Genomic DNA, 15,385 nt, shown 5'->3' with positions numbered 1-15,385 from the left:
GAAATCTGCAGGTGACTTCACTGGGGAGTGGATCAGACTGAAAAAAATAAATGACCATCCCTGAGTTGCATAAGAAACCTGCAACACTGTCAGCAACTGAATATTTATTTTCTGGGTTTCTTTACTGTCAACTGCTTTACTACTACTGTGATGGAGGCAAAAAATAAATAATAACTGTTAAATTTCCTTTTGCTCTTAGTCAGAGATGTGCTAATGTCCCAATTCTTCCAACATCCATAGCAGGTGTGTGATGATGAACTTGGTAACATAGATTAGCACTTGTCTTGAGTTGGCAGGCTTGCTCACTGCTTAGCATAATACACTCTTATTGCACAACTAAGGCTCCTAAACATTACCAGAGCTCACAGCAATAATTAACAAGAGATTAGGACTCAAAATGGTCGTGGGAGAAGGTATAATATCTTCTACCAACTGAGTAAGTCCAGGTAAAATACTGCATAGGATTCCAGAAGGGTCTTTCTCATGCTGGGCACAATTCCAAGCTAATGTTCATATACATCACATTTACAGTATTGTTCCCACACTCATAACTCAAAACCATCAACACAGATCAGAAGTGGTTTAACAAGAAACAGTCTTACTTTAAAGGAATTTTACTTTGATGTAGGAGAAGAATAGTCCTACCTGTCCATTAAAACCAACCCCATCTGCAGATTTGAGAAATTCATTGTAAACTTGGTTTGCTCTAGTAATCACCATGGCAACTGCATCCTGGTACTGAGGGGATGAAACAGCCAGCAAGGGCAAGGCAGCCAGTGGGATGTGGTCTTCACTGCTGCTGAGACAGCTTTCATCATAGCTGTAGGGATTTAGGCTAAAGAAGAACATGCTATCATCAGGAAAAATGCAAAAGGCATCATACAGCATTAGTTAATGAACAGTTACTTATTAACAGAAATGGGCTTGGCTATTGCAGTTGACAATGAAAGTACAGGAAGGATCATTTTCTCACAACACTCAACAGCTTAACAATCATGGAGTTACTGCTTTACAAAACTGAGACAATGCTAGAAGGCATTCCTGTAATTAAGCACACATGGTGCAATTTTTCAACCTTATTTTTACATGTAAAAGTAGACATAATTTAGATGAATGAAGAGATTATTATTCCCTTTTAGCTTCCCCCCCATATACTAATTCACTACATTAAAAAATGGGATCAAATAATCACAATGAAGTACTGTTTCACAGAACATGTGACAGGCACATTGTTCAAAAGTGTATAAAAACATTTTTTCCAATGTTCCGCCCATTCAAACAGCTGGAACAGAATTGCCTGTGTTCTGAAATTACATGTAATTGTTTGCAGAGTAACATTTTGCAAAAAGGTGGAAACTTGATAGAAAATGCAAGCTTAAATTTGTCAGAATGCCAGTTTTGTTTTAGTTTGGATGTGTACCCTGCAACTTTTTCAGAAAATCTGTCAGTCATGTCTCAACTGATTTTTATTGATGAGTGGAGTCAAAGGTGAAAGTCACATTACTGTGTGCCAGATTCTCTTCCAGTAAGCTGACTGTCCAGTAAGAAGTGTTTTCAACAATTCAGCACATCCAAAGTTCATCCAAAGCCATAGGCAAGCAAATTGAATATACTTCAACATTATTTTGCAGTCACTATTTTTAGGAACTTTGTAGGCTATCACAATATTGAAAAGTGAGCTCCCTGAACTGGAGTTAAAGTCTGTGTCTCTGCTAAAATCTTCATCCTCAGGGCTATCACCAGGGTAACAGAAGAAGAAAAGATGACTTGCAATGCTCAAGTATGAAGGTCAGTCTGTATTCATATCCTCAGCTTCACAGAACGTTTCCATACTTGACTATTGCTGACACACTCCAGTGATTTGGTAATTTTCAAGCAGAGCAGGAGCAACAGAAAGGAGGAAAAAGGAAGAAACTTTTTCTGAATGTAGAAAGCATGTGGCTAAATACAGGTGAAGATGAAACACAGGTCCCTCATAATTTCCTTAGGTCAGTCTCTGGCCACAGCAGAGGTGAAAGGGGACAGCAGAGGGGAAAATCACCTATGGGGGAACACTTGTTTGGATAACTATCAAACCTTGACCTTGCCCACTGGTGAATAATGAAAGGATAAAACACTACACAGACAACCAAGGGGCAAAGTATGTTTCACCTCAATCAGGTAAGGCTTTTCTCTCCCACTTCTTGCAGTACTGCTAAAGGCAAACAAACAGTGGGAACAAGATAACATTTTGCAGTTGTGAGCAAAGTACTGTCAGTAATTTAGTTGGATAACCATATTTCTTGGCACAGTTCTTTAAGAATTTAAGAAATGGAAGAAAATCTCAAGAAAATACTACCTCTATATATATGAGACAAAAACAACGTAGTGCTCCACTGCGGTCATTAACTTTCCTGTCTGGTTCTTGTTTAAACACGAGGTTTGGTCTGCAAGGAGGTAAAGGAAAGTGATTCTTTGGTGTAGTAACAACAAACGTATTTCAAGACCTAATTCTGCCACAGATTTCTTACCTTCAGCAAGTGTCTAGCTCCTCTGTGCCTAAATTTCACAGACATCTCACTGCCTTAGCTCACAGGGTTAAAACTAGCTAAACTCTTAAATACAGTAGCAATGTCATCCACAAGCATTAAAAATGGAATTTCAGTCAGGGAGTTGATACCAACTCCAGAATTAGGCAGCATTAATTCTTAACTGAAAAATGCATCTTGTGCAATTTAATAGTTTATTAAAAGAGATGAAATTTTAACACCTAGAAAATTACCTTGTCTTGTACACACTTGTTGCTGTACAGTGAAGTCACTTATTTACGTTTGGATTTTTCCAGGCTGAGCATTTGCATTAATTCCTCTTAAGACCATCCCTGTTTTACATAATGCCCTATAGCAAAAAACTGGTACTGCTCTGGAAATAGATTTTGCCAGTTTTCAAGACCCTCACTAGGTTTAAGGTATGTTGGACCAAAGAGTGTAAACAGTTCAGAGGCAATGTCTCTTTCGCTAAAAGACTTTCCCTGTCTTTTAAATTATTTTATTGTGTAATCAGATTCTAACAATGCTCTTTCTTTATGCTTTGCTGTGCAAAGAAAGAGATGGGCTTTCCAGTTTATGCCTCAACTCTAGTCATAGAAGACTAATAACAGAAGAATGAGACAGTCCACAAAAATGCTCAAGCATGTGCTTAACTCTGTACATCCATTTAAATGTCTATGAGACCTAAAATGCCTACTCAAAACTATTAAGGATGTACATGCTTAATAGTCATGCTTAGTCAGCTACATAAGGTTTTATTCAAACCAAGAAGTAAACAGAAGCCATTGTAGTCAACAACTAGACAAACAACTTACAGTGACCCATGCCTGTTAAGATTGACTTTTGCCCCTTCGCCTGCTACAATGTAAGCTTTTTTCTTAAAATAAATAAATAAATAAATTGCAATTGTTACCCAGTTTGGCTAACTCTGTAATTTAGAAGGTTCAGTCTGAGATGTGAATCAATGTATGCTCATCAAATCAATCTATTAAAAAGCCTAACTTTTGATCTACTCAGTGACATGTTTCCCTGAAAAGGGAAGAGATGGCTCACAAGCCATCTAGTTGGAACTACAATGGAACTTAGTTTTAAACCTTACCTGTCCTTAGCAGCAAAGGTGTCACAGGACATCACTCATACGTTATAGATTCACACAGGCTGCATAAGCAGTGTCTTTCTGATTTACAATAGATACAGGAAACTGAAAGTGATGGGAGCAGATGGAAGCAGACCAGATTAAACAATCTAAAACATTTACTGGTTGGAGTGAATTTTCCCTGAAAGATCCCTTTTCTTTAACCCCCCTCCTTGCAAGACAGGGAGGAGAACTGCCTGTGCGTGTTCAGATGAAAGGTCCCAGTGGCATTAGTCTGAACCCAGATACTCAGCACATAGACACATTGTAATTCAAAACCTGTGCCAAGGCAAACAGAGGGGTTGCTCTACCTTGGCATGCACTATGCTTGCACATTCACAGAATTCAGGATACATTCAAACCAAACATGAAATCTTGTGCTGCTGCTTTATCTGGCTCACACCCGATGAATATTTCAGTAATTGAAAACACACCTCCTCACCCACAGTTTGCTTAGTGGGATGTTTACCACAAATTTATGTTCCACAACTGCTTCCTTCAGTTCTGACTGTGAAAGCTGCTGGCATGAAGCAAAATTGCGAGAGCCGATAATCATCTCTCCTTCTGTCAGCACCAAATGGATGCATTACAAGTGATTCAAGGCAAGAACATACCTTGGCAGTACTAATTGTATTTCAGTGCTGGGAATGGTTCAACTGAACACTCAAAAATCTACCTTGGCTATTTTCAGTTTGGCTGAGCATTGATGGCTGCAACAAGAAGGAATCAAAAAAAAACAAAGCAAAAGAAGGGAGGAGCTCTCTTCATTTGGGTTGTCACCAGCCCTTCCACTCTACCAGCTCTTCTTCCAGTTAGTTGAGCCCTGCAGGCACTGCCTTATGTGGATATCTAAGAGACACTTCTGATCCCCGTGTTAATAAATGGCTCATTTGCAGAGGGATCCTTCAAACACCTCTTGATGTTGCAACTCCTCTTCCACTATTAGTTTTCTTTCCTTGCAGGGCAGCAACTGGGACACACATACTGCTTTCCCAGTTGTTTTGGTGTATTCCCCCTTGATGTGAACAATCAGGCATACCTTCTAGCAGTCTGGTCTACACATTGCCCCCTTTTATTCCTGCATGCTGTCTTAGCTTTGAGTCCAGCTGGTATTTCAGAACTTTAACCTATACTCTAACCCCTCCTTTCCAACCCTGTCATCTGGGCAGTAATCATCACTGTTCCCATTTCTTAAGGCCCAAAACGCGTTTGTAGAAAACTCACATCCTCTCCTCTTCTGCAGCATTATCTGCTCTACAAGTTCAAATGTAACTTTAGGTGCTATACTGCAAGAAAGGCTATAAAAGTGACTGTCACTTAGGGGAAACCCTGGACAAAACCAACAGAAGTTTCCCTCTGTTTAGAAAAGAAGAAATCAGCCAAGTCTGAGTCTCCTCTGCCATCAGTATAGAGTTCAGTAGTTACTGTTGATTTACACTTGTAGAAGAGTTGAATCAGGCCTAAGAGCATGTTTTTTCCTCCTTTCTCTGTCGTGCTGACAAGATTAGCACACTTCTGTCTAAAATACTTATCTCAGGGAAAATACAACTAAGGCAAAAAGTGTTACCTGAAAAGGTCCTGTCATCTATTGATTGAATTCTAGGACTGAAAAAGTAACTGAGGAAGAACAGGCACTGAAGTGGATGTATGCAGTGAAAAAATCTGTTTGTTATTTGAAGTTCACTTCACTTGGACCACAGGGATAAATAACAACAGAGAAAAGGAGCTGCTACATGTCATTTTTGAAGTCTCACAGCATTGTCAAAAAGAGTGCATATCTGAAATTGTTACTGCCATACATATAACAATTGTTAAAATTAATAGTAATAATAGTTTTTCACCACACCAGTATCTTTTGCACAAGCATGCACACAGGAATTTCAAAACATATAATTATTAATGTATGTTATAAGCATCCCCAGCTGGCCTACTTGAAAAAGCACACTCAGAGTAGAGGTAAGTGATTTGCTCAAAACCTACAGGATAGCCCAGAAAAGATCACAGTGTCCTAAAACTGATTTATTTTTTAAGAAGTGCTGTGGTTTAACCTGTCAGACAGCTAAGTACCACAAAGCTGTTCGCTCACCCTCCCCCCAGGTGGGATGGTGGAGAGAATCAGAAAAAAGGTAAAACTCATGGGTTGAGAGGACAGTTTAATAGGACAGAAAATGAAGGAAAACCAAAACAAAATGAACAAACAAAAAAACAACACCCCCCCTCCCGCCCCCAAAAAATTATGATGATGATAAAGAATACACAAAACAGGTGATGCACAATGCAACTGTTTACCACCCACAAACCAATTCCCATTTCCAAGAAATGGCCACCACCCCAGCCAACCCCCCCAGTTTTCCTGTTCAGCATGAGGCCACATGGTGTGGGACATCCCTTTGGCCAGCTGGGGTCAGCTCTCCTGACTGTGTCCCCTCACCACTCCTTGTGTACCCACAGCCTCCTTGCTGGCAGGGCAACAAGAGAAGCTGAGAAGTCCTTGGCTGTGCGAGCACTGCTCAGCAACAACTGAAACATCAGTGTGTTATTAGCATTGTTCTCATCCTAAATCCAAAGCACAGCACCATACCAGCAAGTATGAAGAAAATATACTCTACCCCAGCCAAAAACAGGACAGATCCCCCTTACTATGCATGCAACCAAATCCTAGTTGCATTTTGAACTGAAGCCTTCATTAGCCAAAGGCACTGTTTCTTAGAGATGCATCCTCTGTAGTTCATTCAAGACTGCTTTATACTGCATTCTTATAGGTTAATGGCAATAAATTAATACCCCACTGCAAAACACTACAGGGTTTCAAAGAGTAGTAGCTGCTATTGGGAATAAACAGATATTACTTTTTTTTTTCTCTTGTTAAAGGGTAAAAATCATATTCATATGTAAATTCTCTCACCAAGACAATGTGTTAAATCACTAACATTCTAGGTAGTTCTTTCTATTCTCAGTCTCCAGTGCAAAGCATAATTTTGTTAAATTAGTCTAAGTTTCTCAGCAAGGCTTCCCAATCTCCACTTAACTCCTAAACCAATGTTACCAATATGCCATTTTTGTTTATAAATCTAAAAACATTAAAACTATCAGAAGGGTCTTCTATAACATCCTGTCTCTGCAATGCTCAAATATTGAACAGACAAATCAGATACAGAAGTGTCAGCTGGTATATTTGTTGGCAGTTCTAGCTATGCTTCACATTTTAGAAGAAGATAAATGCTGACTACTCATTTTTTAATCAGATTTTAAAGGATGGACGAAGGAAAAGTTAACAATAATCATAGTTTTCTTCTTCTGCCCAGTTGTTCTGGATTTTATTTTTCTTCTGGATGCATGTGGATGATAGTCTGTAGTCCACCATGAATTTTTTGTTGTTGTTGTTGTTTGCTTTTTTGTTTGTTTGTTTTTAAACTAACACATCCATGTAGCAGAGTATGAAAGATCATACTAAGTCATTCAGTGAGCAAAAGTTTAAAAAGGATTCATGGCATTTCATATGAAAAGCACAGGTCATAGAAAACCTTTCAAAACCAAACTGCAAAGCCAAACATTTGAAAATGAAATAAGCTTACTTGGAAACAAGAGAGAAGGCTGCTGAACAGATTGCAGGGCAGGGAACAAGTCTGATTAAGATGTGTCCCAAAGCAGAAGGGAAATGGGCTTGGGTGACTTTTTCAAACACAGAACTGAAGGTGTTGATGTCTGCCAGCTTGCTGCTTTGGTCCTCTCCTCCAGTGTCTAAGATGTTTCCACCATGTAGGATCAGAATTAGCACATGAGTTTTGCATTTCTGGTGTTTAACTCCTTCCTGTGAGAAAAAAGGAAATAAGAAAGGAGGAAGCCTTTTTAGGGACAGTGTTGGTATATTTGGTGTTAATCACATAATCACAGAATAGTTTGGCTTGGAAAGGACTTTAAAGATCATCTAATTCCAACCCCCCTGCCATGGGCGGGAACACCTTCCACTAGCCCAGGATGCTCAAAGACCCATCCAACCTGGCATTGAACACCTCCAGGGATGGGGCATCCACAGCTTCCCTGGACAGCCTGTTCCAGTGCCTCACCACCCTCTGAGTAACAAATTTCTTCCTTATGTCTAAATGTTAATGTTCACAAGCAATTAGAATTGATTCCTTTTCCCACCCCACTGTGACCTTTGTGTTATCTGCTGGGTAGGGAGGATGGGATGGGACACAACACATTTAAGTATGTCTGAACCAGGTAGAGCACACTATGCTCTGCCAGAAAACTCTTACAGGTCAGGTGTAGACCAACAAAGACTATAGCTTTGTGCACATCAAAAGCTATTGGAAATATGTCCAGACTGGAGATGTCCAACATTCACAGGCAGCCTAAGAAAATGTCTTGATATTGTGAAATGGGCTGCTGCATTTACTGGAAACATTTTAACTCTAATCATCACAGGTTCTTTAAAGGAAAACAAATGAACACATTTGCCAATGTTTTCATTTATGCCCATGAAAGCATCTAGCAGAAGCAACTGGTAAGAGTTTTGAAACTGGAAACCTTCTGAGAATGGTAACTTATTAAAATGAAGAAAAAAAAAGGGGGTGGGGAGGTTAACGTACAAGACATTTACTGAGAGAGTAAAAAATGAACTGTTGCTAATGGTGAGTATGTGAATTGTCATGCAATACACAGACAATAATCTACCATGGAAGGTGAGGTCATGTGCTACGTAGAAAAATATGTTATCTATCTACTTGAAACTGGAAAAGCATTTTGCATGTTTCAGAGTTACACATTTTTTTCTTCTTTAAACTTTGACAGTCGTATTCATTCAAAGAAAGACCTACTAATACATGAAAAGATTAGGAAATTCTCTGTTTTTAAGTCTTGACAACTATTTTCCTTCTTGTACTTGCTTGAGGATTGTTAACTGCTACCTTGGGTGATCTACCGAGAAAGAAGTTCAAATAAAATAATCAAATATTATATTGTGAAATAAGCTCCATTTATTTTCAGTAACATCTTTTTAATTAATTTATGTAAGTTTAGTTTCTACTATGACCCCAGTCTTACGAAGTGATCATGATCTATTAGGTAGGTTTGTACCCTCATGTGCTATATTCTGATGATGTCTCTTCTCTTTTTCTTTATCAGTCTATCTAAACTGCAAGCTGTTTAAGGAAAGACTGGCTTGAGTTATGTGCTTACATAGCACCTTTTAAAAATGGGCTTTTGAACATAGACCAGCTCAGATAGTTATACTCTCAGGTCTCAGGACTGCATTTCCCATCACAGTATTTTGTTTTTGCAAAGAAACTGGCCAATATTAGCATACCTCGTGCAAGAGAGGAAAAACTTTGCAGGATGAGGTCATATCTTTTATTAAATTAACTATGGCAACTTGCAAACAGGCAATGTTCTAGGCATCTCCTTCTTCAGCTCTGCTACCAAAACCACAATCTTGAATAGTAAATATAAAATGAGAAGAACTGCTCAGAGTTTAACAAAAACCACACACAAAATTAATCAAACAAACAAAGCATTAACCAGAAAAACTGACAAGTAAATAAATGCACACAGATACATTTCAGCCTGCAGTTTAGCAGTAGAAGTGCAGGGGTGGAAAAGATGTTGGCATGAATGAGTAAAAAATACATAATTCAGCACCTGTAGAATGGTGACAGACAAATGGTTGAAAACGAGAGAATTCTAAATTGTTCCACAAAGCCATTATATCTGTTCAGCCCATGATTTTTAGTCTCCAGTAGAATTACTCATTTTAAGTCCCATGTTCATCCTCTGAAGGCATTTTGCTGATCTGCATGTATCTTTCAGTATTGGATATGCTGGTAAGTAAAAAGAGAGTTTTTGAGGTTCCACTTTTTCTTGCTCTAATTTACAATTTCCCTCTCCATATGTTCCCCATCCATTTATTCAGAAGAGGAGTTTAATTCCCTTTAAAAGCTCAAAGTAGCTCTTTCCACAGCCAATGCCAGCTTGTAAACAAGTAGCACTGTTGACAGGTTGGTGTAACTGAAGGCTTCAAAACAGAGGTAAAAATTCAAGCAAGTCAATATTGCTCAAGTAACTGTTAAAAACGTCTATCAGCACAGTTGTATTTAACAGGTAGCTTTCACAGAAGGAGTCAAAAGGAACAAAAAAAATTTGCCTGTAATCAGCAGTTCAGTCATGACTAAGACAAGGAGCTAAAGGGCTGAACTGAAAGAACATCTGATGTCAAAGACTGTCAGCATTTTCTGGGGACATTTGGCCTCGGATTCTTGAAATACGGAAATGTAGACATTTCTGTTTCTTGTCCTGTGTTGGGGCAGAGGACCTTAATCAGTCAACTGGAAGGAGCATAACTTGTTTAGATTCTTTGCTTCTTCTAAAGTAATTTTGTTACTGTCAATTTTCTGACTGCTACAAAATCTCCTTCTCAAAGCCTGTATTTGACCTGAAGCACTACGTAGACATCTTTTGAGAGAAATGGGTCATATTTCCACCTAAGTGAAATTATGTAGTATGTAAAAATCTCATTTTGATTTTCAGTTATTGCATGCACACTTACTGAAAAATAAAAAAGAAAGACTAAGCCATCAAAGAGGCTTACAATTCCATAATACAATAAGAGAGTATTTCCACATATCTGGTCCTTGAAAATCAGCACAATCGGTTTTGGGGAACAATCTCACCTCATTGTCCTCATGTATTTCAATACTGCCTTGTGCAGGTAACCTTTGTTTTCTTAAAGAGGCTCTATATAATTCACCTGAAAAGAAAAAAGACAATTGATAGCATAAATACTTGGATTCCTCACCTTTTTCAGACATAGAATCATAGAAACATTAAGATTGGAAAAGACCTCCAAGATCATTTAGTCCAGCCATCCCCCTTCCACCAGTATTACTCACTAAACCATGTCCCTAAACACCACATCCAACCCTTCCTTAAACTCCTCCACAGACAGTGACTCCACCACCTCCCTGGGTGACCCGTTCTAATGCCTCATCACTCTTTCTGAGCAGAAATGTCTCCTCATTTCCAACCTGAACCTCCCCTGGCACAACTTGAGGCCATTCCCTCTAGTCCTATCTGTAGCTACCTGTGAGAAGAGGCTGACCCCCATCTCCCCACACCTTCTTTTCAGGTAGTTGTAGAGAGCAATAAGGTCTCCTCTGAGCCTTCGCTTCTCCAGACTAAACAACCCCAGTGCCCTCAGCCACCCCTCAAAAGACTTGTGTTCCAGAACCTTCACCAGCTTCATAGCCCTTCTCTGGACATGCTCCAGGGCTTCAATTTCTTTCCTGTAGCGAGGGGCCCAAAACTGGATACAGTACTCAAGGTGCGACCTCACCAGAGCAGAGTAAAGAATACAAGTGGACAATCGCCACCCTGGTCCAGCTAGCTACACTATTCCTGATACAAGCCAGGAAGCCATTGGCCTTCTTGGCCACCTGGGCACACTGCTGGCTCATGTTCAGGTGAGTGTCGAGCAATACCCCCAGATCCTTTTCCTCTGCACAGCTTCCAGCCACTCTGCCCCAAGCCTGTAGCATTGCCCGGGGTTGTTGTGACCACATTGCAGGACCTGGCACTTAGACATGTTGAACCTCATTCCATCGGCCTCTGCTCATCGATCCAACCTGCCCAGTCCGCAGAGCCTTCCTACCCTCAAGCAGACTGACACTTTCCCCCCAACTTGTTGTCACCTGCAACCTTACTGAGGGTGCACTCAATTCCCTCATCTAAATCATCAGTAAAGATATTGAAAAGGGTGTGCCCCAATACCAACACATGGAGAACACCACTTGAGACTGGTCGCCAGCTGGATTTCATTCTATTCACCACCCCTCTTTTGGCCTGGTCTTCCAGTCAGTTTTTAACCCAGCAAAGGGCGTACCTGTCTAAGCCATGGGCTGCCAGTTTCTCCAGGAGAATACTGTGGGAGACCACGTCCAAGGCTTTGCTGAAGTCTAGGTACACTACACCCTCATCCACCAGGTGGGTTACCTGGTCATAAAAGGAGATGATGCTGGTCAGGCAAGACTTGCCTTTCATGAACCTATGCTGGCTGGGCCTGATCCCCAGGTTGTCTTGCACATGCTGTATGACTGCCCTCAAGATTATTTGTTCCATAACCTTCCGTGGCACTGAGGTCAGACTGACAGGCCTGCAGTTCCCTTTATCTTCCTTACGACCTTTCTTATAGATGGATGTCACATTATCAAGTCTCCAGTCATCTGGGACCTCTCTGGTTGACCATGACAGCTGACAGATGATGGAAAGCAGCTCGGCAATCACATCTGCCAGCTCCCTCAGCACCCTCGGGGTAGACAAGGGTATATAGAGTTATATAGTTTCAAAACAGAAAGATCTGTTCACAGGAAATCCCATGGATAAACTGAACAATAAACAGGGTTTTTTGCAGTCCTACATATTAAATAGTCCTCCATTCTTACAGCAACATTTATAACAAGACTCGGGTCCCTATGCAGAGATGTACAGTACCAGCACAGATGTTGTTCGTCATCTGTTCCTTTAGTAACTGCAGTTCTACAGTAACTGCAGTGCTACATTACCAAGATGCACAACAGAAGTAACAGAAATTTAGAGCAAGAGATTTTCACAAAAAAATAAAACAAAAAACCTTGTAACCTGAACAAACAGGAAGAAATACCACAGATAAACACAGTGCTTTCCTAATACCTTTTATCACAACAGGATCATATGTTCATCACCTGTTATAAAGACAAGGAAAGTCCACTTTGACTTTGGAGAAGAATTTAGAGTGTTTTTGGCTTCAATGAGAGCAGATTCAGTACCTTCAATACAGTCAATTATATACTCAGACCACTCTAGACAAACACCGTATGTTTTACAATACCTCATCAGAGGCACTAGGTGCACACTCTTGGTCCTCAAACAGCAGGTCTGCAATATCTGTTAGCTCAACTGTATTAACATACTTAACAAACTACTATATACTAATATTAATTACTAATAAATTACTATATACTGTTAATTACGGTATTAACATTAACAAATGTGATTAAAAAACCTCAACACGTTTAACTAAACAGACCCAAAGATACAGTTGTGAATAAGTATATTATAAGAATTCAGAATAAATAATAGATAAATAAATCTGAATAAACAGGCAGACCAGCTGGATAGGCTACTCCACTGGCTATTCTCATGTCCAAACATGAAAACAAGAAAGTGAACAGCAGTAGTCGGCATGGATTTACAAAGGGGAAATCAAGCCCAACCAACCTGATAGCCTTCTCTGATGAGACTATTGGCTTGGTGGATGAAGGGAGAGCAGTGGATATTGTTTACCTCAACTTTATCAGGGCTTTCAACATTGTCTCTCATAACATCCTTGCAAACAAAGTGAGGAAATACAGGCCAGATAAGTGGACAGTGAGATGAACTGACAGCTGGCTGGACTGCCAGGCTTAAGGCATTGTGATCAGCAGCGTAAGTCCAGCTGAAGGCCAGTGTCCATTGGTGCATCCTGGGGGTTGCTACTAGATCCACTCCTGTGTAGCATATTTATTAATTTCCTAGACAATGGACAGATTACACACTCAACAAGCCTGCAGACAACACAAAAGTAGGCAGAGTAGCTAAGACATTACATGGTTGTGCTGCCATTCAGAGGGATCTCACCAGGCTGAAGAAACAGGTCAACAGGAATATGATGAAGCGTAACCAAATGAAATGCAAAGTCCTGCACTTGGGGAACAATAACCCAGACTGACAGTGTGGACAACACCTTTGCAGAAAAGGACCTGAGGATCCTGGTGGACAACAAGTTGACTGGGACCCAGCAATGTGACGCTCACAGTGTACCAGTGCCTAGCAGTGACTTTTTATGTAAGACAAGAAACTGATAACCTATACAAATAAAACTGATAGACAGGCTTCTAACACCCAATCTAATTGAGTTTATTGTTTATTCTACTGTCAAACTATTAACCATCCAATATTGGCTCAAGAACAACAAACTAGTTTGTTTTGAAATACAGAATATATCTGTTAAATGTGCTTCCACTCATTAGTTTTCCTACTCATTGCATGATGCTTGTTTCTTTACCTTATGGGCCATTGTTCTCCAAAATATTCATGTATAAGATACAGAATATCAAAAGCTACAAATAACAATGTTTATTGCAATGTGCCCAAATGGCAAATTTGTGATGATTTACTGCTGAGTCCAGCATCTCAGCATCTGCCTCAACATAACCACTGTCACGTAATGAAACAAGAGAAACTGCCATAAAGTTCTTTATGAGAACTATGGCACATTAAATCTACAGTAATCTTTTGTTTAAAAGAAAACAATTATGAACTAGAAGTGCCAGGTTGTCTTTACGTAATAGCCTTCATTCCTATACCTCAGTGGAATTTACGAAGTAAATTTACACAGACTTTGGCATTACAATTAAGAACTAATTCTGTAACAGATTTTGCCATTATCATTCCTTGTAGCCATGAGAAAATCATTCGAACAGTGACTAAGTTTCTCTATATTTAAAAGTAAGGTGATTATTCTGGCCTCTTTGGCAGGCAAGGATTTAAAGGATTTGTCATTTAGTATTTGTGTGAAACAAACAAAAATAAATAGCGCATACACACACACAACACCACTAACAAACAGCAACGACATAAACCCACAAACCTGGAAATTCCAAGCAAACATAATTGCTTTCTGGAAGTCTCTACACTTTAAATCTGCTTCAATTTAAAAGTGGTGTTTCCAAAAGCCTGTCCAGAAGACCCATTTTACTCTGAGGTTCTTCACTGGAAAAATGTGACAGTTTTCTAGCACCTAAGCTCAAAGCAGAACCAGTACCACACAAACATTAGTTTTAAAATGACATCAGGCATGAAAAATAGTTGTTCGGGGCCATGAGGCACCACCTTATAGGGAGCCATAATATTTATCTTCAACAGAGTACTGAAAAAGGAAACCCATGATTCATCATGTGCTCACAAACACTTTCTGTTATCTTTACAGTGCAACACATTAGACAAGATATTTCCTGGGATTACTTGTGCCCTGTTCCTTTGAAAATTGTGTTCTAATAATAGGTCTTTAGGAAGCAGAGAGGGTGGGTTGCTTTTTCCTTTATGCATCAAATGCCAGACTGAAGGATAATTCCTTGCTCCACACTCATAAAAATCTTACAGATGCCTGGAAAATAGATTCCAGGCACTGTTTTAATCGCAGTTCCTATTCTCTAGGTAAAGTAGACTGCTATCAGAATATTGGCCTTCTTTACAAACTGTTTTCTCACTTTGATTGGGGATTTTAAAAAAAAGAAGCATGATAAGCATGATATCAACTTGCAGTATTAAGAGATTGCAAAAACTACGACGCACAGATCAGTCTATGGAAGCATAAAAGATTTTTATTTCAGACACAGCAGTCTGCACAGTCTTACAGTCTGCAGCTGTCTTACTGTGTTTGGAACATTACTACACTGCCAAAAGCTCAGACTGCAGTAATGTAAGAACGTCTACTGTCTTCTTCTGAAAATCTGAAAATCTGCACCCAGAAGTACAGTTTTAACATGGACGGGACGGGACGGGACGGGACGGGACGGGACGGGACGGGAAGGGAAGGGACGGGACGGGACGGGACGGACGGGAAGGGAAGGGAAGGGAAGGGAAGGGAAGGGAAGGGAAGGGAAGGGAAGGGAAGGGAAGGGAAGGGAAGGGAAGGGAAGGGAAGGGAAGG

The 15,385-nt window shown here is 39.9% G+C and overlaps 1 protein-coding gene across 6 annotated transcripts in view; it reads right to left on the bottom strand.

Moving 5' to 3' along the window:
• PITPNM3 (PITPNM family member 3) overlaps window positions 1-15,385 on the bottom strand; it is a 79,680-nt gene that overhangs the window by 38,887 nt on the left and 25,408 nt on the right. For all 6 annotated transcript variants that reach the window (XM_084493528.1, XM_084493524.1, XM_084493525.1 and 3 more), the window contains exons 4-6: window positions 10,332-10,408; window positions 7,239-7,474; window positions 646-835 (exon numbers count right to left, since the gene is read on the bottom strand). In XM_084493528.1, coding sequence (XP_084349654.1) covers window positions 646-835; window positions 7,239-7,474; window positions 10,332-10,408 — 503 coding nt within the window. The remainder of the gene's footprint in view (window positions 1-645; window positions 836-7,238; window positions 7,475-10,331; window positions 10,409-15,385) is intronic.

Source organism: Aythya ferina (genome assembly GCF_964211825.1).
Source record: "Aythya ferina genome assembly, chromosome: 19".
In the NCBI taxonomy this organism is placed as follows: domain Eukaryota; kingdom Metazoa; phylum Chordata; class Aves; order Anseriformes; family Anatidae; genus Aythya; species Aythya ferina.
The sequence above is the reverse complement of the archived record's forward strand: the minus strand, read 5'-3'. Positions and strand labels throughout refer to the sequence as shown.